Source organism: Mytilus trossulus, chromosome 13, assembly GCF_036588685.1.
Source record: "Mytilus trossulus isolate FHL-02 chromosome 13, PNRI_Mtr1.1.1.hap1, whole genome shotgun sequence".
Taxonomy (NCBI): domain Eukaryota; kingdom Metazoa; phylum Mollusca; class Bivalvia; order Mytilida; family Mytilidae; genus Mytilus; species Mytilus trossulus.
Window position 1 is genome coordinate 5,504,267 of NC_086385.1, and position 12,253 is coordinate 5,516,519.

Below are 12,253 nucleotides of genomic sequence, written 5' to 3' on the forward strand. Positions count from 1 at the left end.
AACAAACTCTTTCTTAATTTCATGCGTCCAAAGTGCTTTTCTGATTTGATCTTTATCAGGAGCGCTCAATGCTAATTTTTTGAAAGTCGAGGTTGAATAAGAACCAAAACTGTTTTTAAAAATCTGTAAGAAAGATAAGAAAGAGCTTAATCACCATGTTGGGTTATATGCAGACAAAATCAAATATTAACAAGAAAAAAAGTCAAAATGCTAAACTAAGAACACTCACCGTAACTAGTTGGTATAAATACAAAAACCACTGAAACAATAATACGTGCAGCTCCATCATGGCTCGCGGGTCTAAATATTATTTTTTTTTAAATATAGGATTTCGCTATTTTTTCTATAAATACACTTCATCCTATACTTTATAGAAAAATAAAATAAAAAATCTGGGTTCATCGTTCATTTAAGCTTACATTCTATTCTGCCCTCGAAAGAAGCAGGCATTTTAGTTAAGGTCCTCATTCGGTTGAACAAATAGATGAAAAGGGTAATATCGAAATAAAAAAAGAACTAAATTTCAGTTATCGCTTTTAATGTACAACAGTTTAGTTCAAGTACAGCTTATTTGAAAGAAATAATAGAAAATATACTTCACCGTATAAGATATTTCAATTTTAATGCAAAAAACAATCATTGTTTTCACCAAAAGAGGATAATTTGGAGCTTTTTCAATGATATAAACATTTGAAAAGTCATTTGATGCGAACAAGAATTGATTTTTTTGGGTTGATTTTTGTACCATATAATTGAGTAACAACTAATAGTGTAAAATAAAAACTTTTTTTATAAAAAAAATGTTTAATATTTTGCTGTATTTTTTGTACCCCCGAGCCTCCTAAAGACATCATAAGTTCATTAAAATGCAGCTTTTGTTTATCTTATTTTACAGTTACCTACGGAGGGTGACAGATGTCCAGAAGATTGTCCTGGTAAGTAATGTCTGATGATTTCCGTCATTAGTTTTATTTACTTGTATTATAATATTACACTTAAAAACATTAGTTTAAAGATTTTTTTTATGTTTGTTTATAAACATTAAAGAAAATGTTGTAGATAACCCAAAATGACAATCCCCCCACCCCAAATTTTTTTTTTTAAAAATAAGAAATAATTGATGCAAGCTTTACGTTATTGTAGTTTTAACATGGGTAGGCTTTATATCGTTGGGTATTATTTTTCCCCGACCGATAGTGAGGGCTTAAATCACACAAATATAATGCCTACCATGTTAAAACTACAACAAAGTATAGCTTGCATCAATTATTTCGATTCTGATTAGGACAATTAAGGTAATTTTTATGTCCGATGTGTATAAGGGTAAAGCAATTATGTAGGCTCTTCAATGAACCTCCCTTTTTTGTTTGTAAAAAAGCAAACAGCTGGCACTGTGATTTTTAAGATGGAGGAGTTTTTGAACAGTCAGCATGAACAGTTGACCTATTTAGGTCAAATGTGTCAATTTCGGAATGCAACACATTACAGTCATAATAAACGAATTAGTAACAATATGTTCATTATTTTTAGAGTTTGAAAGTGTTTGAAGTTAAGGAAATAAATTAAATGCATGCCAAATTCATTATTCTGAAGTAGTCAATATACGCATGTGCACAAATTATTTGATTTAGAGCATGGGTTTATTCATAAAGCGAAAGAAGCATACATGTATTAGAATTCAATATGAATAAAAGGCAAATCATATGGTCCGAGACCGCAATTGTCGTCCCTTGATTTTCGTTGTTCACGAATATAGTCCCTAGTGTTAACAGTGGTTTACCTACTAATAATTTTTATATCCCTTCCAAATTTATTTCTCCATGTTCAATGCCTCAAATTGTAAGTAGGGGGTGAAATTACACTGTAAGAAAATTTGGGTCAAGAATTTTACAGGAAAGTAGTGATTTGGTCCAGTTGAAAAAGGTTAAAAATTAGCACTTCGGAAGCTGTCAAACGATTTCAAGACACCCTAAACACAAAATTGTCTATATTTTGAGTTAGAGACGATGAAGTTTTCTATAATTTTGATATAATTTGTCCCAAAAGTAGTAAAACACACTGTAAAAGTTTCATTGAGAAAGCGCAGGTGGGATTTTTTACATTTTCATTTATGTTCTAAAAGAAATGCACTACGAATTAATTGTGGTCTCAGACCTAAGAGGCGAAGTCTGTAAATATAGAATCTGTACTTTGGCAACTTCCCTAAATGATTTGGTGGTGTCAATTTGTCAATTAGCATGAAACTAAAGGATTTAAAATTTTATTTTATAGAATTTCTGCAAAAATGACCAATTTAGGCATGTTATGGTCAAAATAGGCATTTAAGGCTTTTTCAATATTGATGCATTCATGGCATCCTGACATTCTATCTGACAGGTTTTCATGTGTCAATACTTGTGTTTCTATGCCTTTATCTAGTTCTTTAACTTGTTTATGAACTCCGAATCTACAGAAAATAAGATTATCTCAGACAATATGGACAAAATGTGTTGTATAAATGACCCTTGTCTAACGCCCTGTTTGGATGAAGTCAAAAGTGGGGTTCTTGGTACATAAAATTTGAAGTCCACAATAAAGACCTCACTAAATTTGTATCAAAAGCACTTTACAATGTCTATTGTACATGTTCCATTTCACATAATATCTTTCTTTTCTTCTGTAGAATAGCAAGTGGTTTGAATATAAGCCTGTTGAGACTTAAATTGCATTCAAGTTTTTTCATTAAGAAGGCAAAAATCTTTGTATCATACCATACTGTCTGTAAAAAGTAAATTGCAAGAGCCTTTTTGTGCTCAGATTTGTTGTATCATGTCACATGAGTATAGAAATGATAAAAAAGACACAATTTTTTATTTCTTATAGCCTCAATATGCATTTTTTAATGTAAATATGTGGCACGGCCTAATTGACCCTTATTTTTTTCCAGTCTTACTTGGCTTAGGAACCTTTTAAACTAATATGATATGTTATTTGTAACTTTTCTTTCCATTTCAAGTACATTCAATACATATGTAAGGATTATTTATAACCAAAAAGCTTCACAAATTTAAAATTGCTGGAAAATAATACATCTTTATGTAAGCCCCCCTTCATTGAAAAAACTCAATTTTTAGGCCAGGCTGATATACATTTGACTTTGGAATAATTATGCTAAGTCTGATAAATCAAAGGAGTACTCTTTTGCTTTTAGTACATAATAAATGATATATTAGGGAATTTAAAAAGTATTTTTTTGCAATTTTTAAATTTTCAAAGCCCAAATTGTTGATAGTTGAAATTTTTCAATTTTAACGTCAAAATTTAACAGGCAAAGATGAGTATAGAATTTAACATATTGTCTATAATATATATCCTATTGCTATGAAACTTTGCAAGCAGTCTTATAATTTATTAAGCTTTGGTCATACCAAGTTTTTTTAAGATTTGTCAACTCTTTCTATCCTATTAGGTCCGAGATCACAATTGTCGTCCCTTGATTTTCGTTGTTCACGAATGTAGTCCCTAGTGTTAACAGTGGGTTACTTGCCAATATTTTTTATACCTCTTCCAAATTCATTTCTCCATGTTTAATGCCTCAAATTGTAAGTAAGGGGTGAAATTACACTGTAAAAAAAATTGGATCAAGAATTTTACAGGAAAGTAGTGATTTGGTCCAGTTGAAAAAGGTTAAAAATTAGCACTTCGGAAGCTGTCAAAAGATTTCAAGACACCCTAAACACAAAATTGTCCATATTATGAGTTAGAGACGATGAAGTTTTCTATAATTTTGATATAATTTGTCCAAAAAGTAGTACAACACACTGTAAAAGTTTCATTGAGAAAGCGCAGGTGGGATTTTTTACATTTTCATTTATATTCTAAAAGAAATGCACTACGAATTAATTGTGGTCTCGGACCTAATATATAGTTTGTATATAAAGCATTAACATATAATATGAATGCATATCTATTGATAAGTTCAAAGTCCACTCCAATGTTCGATGTACATAAATGGAACAGTGTCGTATCATCATTTGGTTGGAAATTAAAAAGGGTAGATAACTCATGCTGATTTTTTATGAGTAAAATGTGTGTGCACTTACAGCAGGGACAATAATTCTTCTTTATGTGCTATACCACAAAATCATAGTACTTTACATACAGTTGTGAAAAATTGAAAAAAAAATATTCCCTTACTTTGCATTTGTAGGTAAGTAAATCGTCATGCTAATAACAATAGGTTAAAGTCCGATATATGTTATGTTCTTCATGTGTATATCTATGTATGTATATTGGAGAAGAGGTTACTTAGTTGAAAAATGTCTAATTAATTTGTCCTTTTTGAACAAGAACATATGTTTAAACTAACTTGGATCATTTATGAGTAATAACTTACAGTTAAGCTCGAAAGTCTATGATGTTTTAACTTGTATAATTGAAGTAGAACAACAAATTGGACATTTAGTATTACGACTTTTTACTTTTAATTGATTAAGTTTCAATATATTACAGGTCTAGATATGGCATGGTTAGACAGCAATCCAGATGATAGACATTTGGGACGCTTAGCGGCTGAAATGACAATGGAAGAAATACGAAAAATATACATGCACCTAAAGGGAAAGAAACCTGCTAGGTCTTGGGAAATAATTAACGAGTCAATCAACAAAGAGCTTTTTGATATCAAAGTCAAAGCTTTGCATGATTGGAAGAAGAGCACGGTACATGCGTCATTCCAGCACCTTCAGCAAAGTATGAAAGAGGAAGATATAGACTTACACATATTATGCCAGGTAAAAAAAATCGTATGCATCGTATATAACATCTTAAATAACATCTGTTATACCAATTGACATATTTTTTACAAGCATCAACAGATGATTTTAATGGGTGCCACATATGGAGCATGATCTGCCTACCCCCTCCGGAGCACCTGAGATCAACCCCAGTCTTTGGTAGAATCATGTTGCTTAGTCTTAAGTTTTCTATATTATGCATTCTGTACTAGTGTTTGTCTTTTAATTTTTAGCAATGACGTTGTCAATTTATTTTCAGTCTACAGATGAGTTCGACTGTCCCTCTTGTATCTTTCGTCCATCTTTTTTTAATGATTTGTCCAAATTGAGAGTGACAATCTTGACTTATGTCAATAACAGTACTCTTTGTTTTTGACAAACTATCTTAATCGAAAAACTAACCCATTTAAGAGCAAAACTAATCTGCAAATAAAAATCAACAAATATTGAAATGTGAATGCCGGTAATTGTATATATCTTTATTTTCAGCAAGTACTACTTTTCGATTTTGTATTTGATTTTGCTTTCCAAATGTTTTGTGTTGAGAGACATATATGAGTATAAATGATAGAAAACACAGATCTGGCGTTCCAAATCATTTGTTTGATATCTTAGATGAGTTTGTTTGTCTCCTCTCTCTCGAGATCATTCATATTATCGTAACAATGTTTTCAAATAGAAATAGGTCATATAATTTCTGTCAACAGCAAAAAGGTGATTTTATACCAAAACCCAGTGAGTGCTTCTTTATTTCATAAAACAGAAAGACATGAGGATGCGAACGTATGGGCTTAAAAGAATAAGTGTCTAACTTATATATATGGGATAATACAGGAAACCCCAACTGGTTTATTTAAAAATTGTGTGTTTAATGATTGATATGCATGTCATATTTCAGATTTCAAGAGAATTCCAAAAAGAGTTTGGTAAGTGAAACTTTAAAAAAAATTAAGATGTAATTCCATTTTTAAAACACATTTGTGGATTAACCTTGATAAGAAAGGTCAATCGTAAAACCGTATTTGGGTGCAGTGGCACCATTTTACCAAACCATTTAGCTTCGTCTTAGTGAGGTGGAACCTTAGTCTCCGACTTTATATGTAAATTCTAATTTTAACATGGGAGAATATAAAACATATATCTTATTAATCATGTCAGTACTTCTGACCACGTAACTGATTTACCCTTTACAGACTAACACGCTTCAGGAAGAGGAATCGAACAACTTCTACAATGCATTACAAGATAAGGTTTTATAAACTAGGTGAAGATCGTATCTGTATTTACCTTACTGAGGAAAGCTCACAACAGAAACTGTGAATGTTAAATATGTATTATCGCATTGGAGATATTGACCATAATAGACATACAACGATTGACAATAAACACCAACGTAACTTTATGGACCTTATTCCCTCATTAGTTGACAGAGGGATAAAGATAAGATAACTTTGTGGACCTTATTCCCTCATTAGTTGACAGAGAGATAAAGATAAGATCACTTTGTGGACCTTATTCCCTCATAAGTTGACAGAGAGATAAAGATAAGATAACTTTGTGGACCTTATTCCCTCATTAGTTGACAGAGAGATAAAGATAAGATCACTTTGTGGACCTTATTCCCTCATTAGTTGACAGAGAGATAAAGATAAGATAACTTTGTGGACCTTAGTCCCTCATTAGTTGACAGAGAGATAAAGATAAGATAACTTTGTGGACCTTATTCCCTCATTAGTTGACAGAGAGATAAAGATAAGATAACTTTGTGGACCTTATTCCCTCATTAGTTGACAGAGAGATAAAGATAAGATCACTTTGTGGACCTTATTCCCACATTAGTTGACAGAGAGATAAAGATAAGATAACTTTGTGGACCTTATTCCCTCATTAGTTGACAGAGAGATAAAGATAAGATAACTTTGTGGACCTTATTCCCTCATTAGTTGACAGAGAGATAAAGATAAGATAACTTTGTGGACCTTATTCCCTCATTAGTTGACAGAGAGATAAAGATAAGATAACTTTGTGGACCTTATTCCCTCATTAGTTGACAGAGAGATAAAGATAAGATAACTTTGTGGACCTTATTCCCTCATAAGTTGACAGAGAGATAAAGATAAGATCAGTTTATGGACCTTATTCCCTCATTAGTTGACAGAGAGATAAAGATAAGATAACTTTGTGGACCCTATTCCCTCATTAGTTGACAGATAGATAAAGATAAGATAACTTTGTGGACCTTATTCCCTCATTAGTTGACAGAGAGATAAAGATAAGATAACTTTGTGGACCTTATTCCCTCATTAGTTGACAGAGAGATAAAGATAAGATAACTTTGTGGACCTTATTCCCTCATTAGTTGACAGAGAGATAAAGATAAGATAACTTTGTGGACCTTATTCCCTCATAAGTTGACAGAGAGATAAAGATAAGATAACTTTGTGGACCTTATTCCCTCATTAGTTGACAGAGAGATAAAGATAAGTTAACTTTGTGGACCTTATTCCCTCATAAGTTGACAGAGAGATAAAGATAAGATAACTTTGTGGACCTTATTCCCTCATAAGTTGACAGAGAGATAAATATAAGATCACTTTGTGGACCTTATTCCCTCATAAGTTGACAGAGAGATAAAGATAAGATAACTTTTTGGACCTTATTCCCTCATAAGTTGACAGAGAGATAAAGATAAGATAACTTTGTGGACCTTATTCCCTCATAAGTTGACAGAGAGATAAAGATAAGATCACTTTGAATATTGTCAGTATCGAAGGATCGACTACTGAACTGATGATACTATTGGGATCCTACTGTTCACCAGAGGTGGCATCACGACTACTGAACTGATGATACTCTTGGGATCTTACTGTTCACCAGAGGTGGCATCAACCTATAAATATATAATGAAAACACTATTAACCTTGTATCCTATGTTGTTGTACTCCTTACATGTGTTATCGCCTCTTAACAATGTTACATAACTACTAAAACCGTCATTACGATAATTTATTGTTTTACCAGTTTTTCTTTTAGTTATCCTTATGAATGTTGGGGTGGTTACTTCTGTAAGATAATGAAATTAGTCATATCTGCAGACAGATCATTCATATTTTCTAGTTTTTAGTTGCACTTAGGTGTTCATTTCCTCTTAATATTCACATTTGTTGATAAATAATAATGCATCTTTGAGTCATTTTAATAGTAAATGGTGTAGATTAGTAGTTTCAATTAAATAATTAGCTTTGGAACACTGTAAAACTATCATGTTTTGGGCAAAAAACTAGTGTCAAATTATTTCAATAACTATTCCAAGATTATTACTACTTTCAACAAGGGTTATCATAATGTGTTGCACATTTTTTATGTTTGTATACGTCATGTGTTATATTTTTTACTTGTTTTGGCTATATAACTATTTTGATTTGAGCGTCACTGATGAGTCTCATAAGTCTTATAATCCTGGTACCTTTGATAACTATTATGTAGGCGAAACGTGCGTCTGACGTATTAAATTATAATTCTAGTACCTTTGATATCTATCTGGGTGCCAGCATTCCTTATGAAGGTGAATAGTACATGTAGTATAAAGCTTTGAAAACGCAAAATTGAAAAAATACACATATGAAAGTGTGGTAAAATTGCCAATGAGACAACTCCTCAGCAGAGACAAACCGAGGTACAAGTTAACAACTCTTTGTATTATTTCGTTTATACATTGTCTTCTCATTATAAAACACGAATTGTTGTGTTTAGACAGTTGTAATGTTGTCTAATTCGGCTTCAATATGTTCTTATATGGTTAATGATTGTCATATTTACATTTATATCATTAGTTTCTTGAAAATACTTTATGTTGCCATATGACATGTATACTACCAAATATTTCTTAATTACCTATATCAAATTTTGAAGTTTTGTGTTGATTTTTTTGGGTCATAGTCGCGTGGATATTCTTATTGTTAATAAATGATAAGACAGCTGAGTTTATGACACAAATTTTAATCAATGTTAAAGATAAGAAAAAAATTATAATGCTGTTAAAATGTATTACATTATAGACCAATCAAAGGAGAAGTTACTCATCAGACCATCAAGTACCATTACAAAACTACTACCTGACCATATTGGAATTCAAACATTCCAGCTTGGAATAGAACTTGGGCTATCAGTTGTTGACATGCAACACATTGCAATGAATCACGTGACAAATCTTCGTGGTCAAACAGAGGAGGTTCTGAACAAATGGAGGACACTTCCCGGAGCTACATATGAAGTTTTAGTCAATGCTCTCCATCGGCTTGATTTATCTAGTGTATTATCATACATAACATATGAAGAAGCATTAGAAGAAATATTTAAAGTAGGATTAGAAAGAAAGGTGGAAGTAGGTTTAGAGGAACAAATAGAAGTAGAATTAGAGGACTTAGTAGAAGTAGAATTTGAGGAACAAATAGAAATAGGATTAGGAGAACAGGTTAAAGGTGTGTTAATTTTGACATAGTTTTCCTTTGTCTGACATCATATTTGTGCATTGACTATATATAACGTGAAGAATTAGATTTCCGATCAATTTTACTCCCTTTATTTCTGATAACCTACCTGTCAAAATCCAATGTCACTTAAAGAGTTTGAACTTTGGTGTGGTTTCTACAATTACAGTTATAAGGCAAACTCATTGGCAATTGATAAGTTGTGTCAATTGTAAGTTGTCTCATTTGCAATCATACCACATCTTCTTTTTTATATCGTCCATATGACAAAATACCTGATAATGAGCTCAAATCAATGGTTCTTTTGTTAATTTTGATATTACGTGCTGAAGTGAGTCCTTTCTTTTATTCGTACTCAAATTTAGTTCATTAACGTATTCATATTAAAATTAATTGTCGCTACAAAACAAACAGATAAAAAGATAGCAAACGCAAAGTCCTAAGAAATAGCAAAGAAATAAAATCAAGCCACAAACTAATCATACACATAATATAATGATTGGGCAACCTAAACATGCTATAAATCAAACCAAAAGCATACTTCAAAATCTGATAGATAAGAAGACTAATAAAGTAAAAGGAGTTGTCTGATCTGCTTTAAAATCACATATTCCCTCTAAACTGGTATGTCAAACAACAAAAGGAGCACAGATTTTTGGATAAATTGATATGTGCATGTCTATCTGTCAAAGGACATACAACTTTGAACAAACGGTCTTCATTAATTCATCAGCATAATTTTTCTGCTTAATGCAAAACAGATAAAAAAAAAACATACAAAAAGTGGATATTTTGCAGACGTATAATCATATAAAGCTACGTATGTTACACCACGTGAACAATTATCAAAATTAACCAGAGATTAATTTGCTACTGGCTTTAGGGGTTATCGAAATATAATGCAATCATACACAGATTTAGAGAATACACAAGAAAACAAATGTCTACTTAAAAATGATAATATAATAGTTTAATCAGATTTAATTTGTATTTCCCAAATACAGAGAGGATTATACAAGATATCGAAATAAGTCAGATTTTAGATTATATGATAACACATTTAGTGATATCATCTGATGATAGACGTCGTATTGAGCAGCATGCTGGACAAGACGATCAAAATAAAGCCTTGCTTGAAGTAGTGAAGAAAAGGGGAGAGTTTACTTATACAGTGTTTGTTGATGCACTACGGAAAAGTGGATACACTGATTTAGCAGATGAATTGAAACGCGATTCACACGAAGAGGGCTCAAATGAATCATTAGAACCACCTCCAAATGAAGGTATGAACTGTCTTTTTGTAATGAAAATGTACAAATAATAGCATTTGTATAACATTGATGTTCTTGATACAATTTTTACTACAATGTCTGTTTGTGTTTTTAATTTTAAGCCATGGCGTTGTAAGTTTATTTTCGATCAATGAGTTTGACTGTCCCACTGGTATCTTTCGCCCCTTTTGAAGTTGTCCCACTGGTACCTTTCGCCCCTTTTGAAGTTAAAATAGATCTAATGTTTGTATTGAAAGGTGGAAAGTACCAAAGGTACAAGCAATCCAGAAGATGATGGTAAGTTGAATTATCAATTGCGCAAAAAGAAAAAGCAACAGTTTTTAAAGCACTACATAGGAATGAAACATTGCAAAAACCCACAAAATAAATGTGGAAAAGGTAGTCTGATTTAGGCGGACCGTACAATCCTTGTGACACCGTTGTTAATTTTAGGGGTTTGTGTTCTATGTTTGTATTTTTTTTTATGTCGTCGATATAATTGCAATGTTAACATGGATGACTTGTGTTTTGTATTAACCATCATTCACTTTAAAGATTAAAAATACAATCAGTATTTGTTTCTACATTTTCGGTTAATGTTGGTCTTATTCTTATGCTGAGATTTCCCTCAAAAGTTTTGCTGCGAATTTTCCAAAACAATTTACTACTTCTGTGGTTATGATCAATGATCATGACTTCCCGTGAAACTTTCGTTGTTTATTTTAATTATACATATATATAAAGTGATAATAAAAACTTCTAAACAATAAATTGTAGGATTGTCAAAGTGGAACATTCCAGTGTATAAAGTTCGTCTACAGAAGAATTACTCAAATACCGTTCACTGTATAAATCATGAGAACATAGTAGATCATTTAATATCATGTGATATTTTGACAATAGCTGATAGTCAAATGATAAATGCCTGTCCAGCACAAATACAAAAGAACAGAAAACTAATGGACATCCTCTTGCATGGGAGTGAAAAGGGATTTATTGAATTTCTAAAATCTATACGAGAAGACTCTGTCACTACTGAACTGGCAGAGAAAATTGAAAGCACATTGGTTACAAGCAGAGATATATCAATCATGCAGGGTTGCTACAAATAAACTGGAAGAGTAGGTTATACGTATATTCATCCTGTATCTAAAAATCTGAAGATCTTTCTATGTAAACGAAGATATTATAAATAATCTGAGTTTCAAATAATTTGCATAACAGAAATAACTATTGGTTTTAATATTTGGAGCTTAATATTACTTTTTGATGAAGATATATATTGTTAATTCTACTATAAATTTGAGTTGTGAATGAGTAGTTAAGGGAAAAAAAACAGATAATAGCAACACTAAAACTAAACTTCAAAAAGACAAACACCAGTCCACCATACACTTGACACAGAAAAGTAAAGGTTGATCAACCTAAATGCATTTATATCTTCCCATTCCTTATATAAAAATTACATTCTCTTATGGCTATTGTTAACATAAACATAATTTTTTGCATCACACTGTACCAAGTGTGATACGAATAAGTGATATGTGATATGAGAAATGCGTTTATTTGATTGGCCTATCCATCATCATGAAACATATTACGATAGTTCCGTCTACTTTTTATGAGGTCACTGGTATCTTTCAAAGTCAAAACAATTTATATTACCTTAAAGTTGATAAAAATTGAATGTGTGATTTCTTCAATAATTTACAAACAC

The 12,253-nt window shown here is 31.6% G+C and overlaps 1 protein-coding gene across 1 annotated transcript in view; it reads left to right on the forward strand.

The window, feature by feature from the left end:
- Window positions 1-10,586, forward strand: part of LOC134695349 (uncharacterized) — a 38,899-nt gene extending 28,313 nt beyond the window's left edge. Inside the window, exons 11-15 of the mRNA XM_063556573.1 lie at window positions 896-935; window positions 4,492-4,772; window positions 5,674-5,701; window positions 8,834-9,256; window positions 10,270-10,586. Of these exons, the coding sequence (XP_063412643.1) occupies window positions 896-935; window positions 4,492-4,772; window positions 5,674-5,701; window positions 8,834-9,256; window positions 10,270-10,586 (1,089 nt within the window). The remainder of the gene's footprint in view (window positions 1-895; window positions 936-4,491; window positions 4,773-5,673; window positions 5,702-8,833; window positions 9,257-10,269) is intronic.
- The last annotated feature ends 1,667 nt before the right edge of the window (window positions 10,587-12,253 follow it).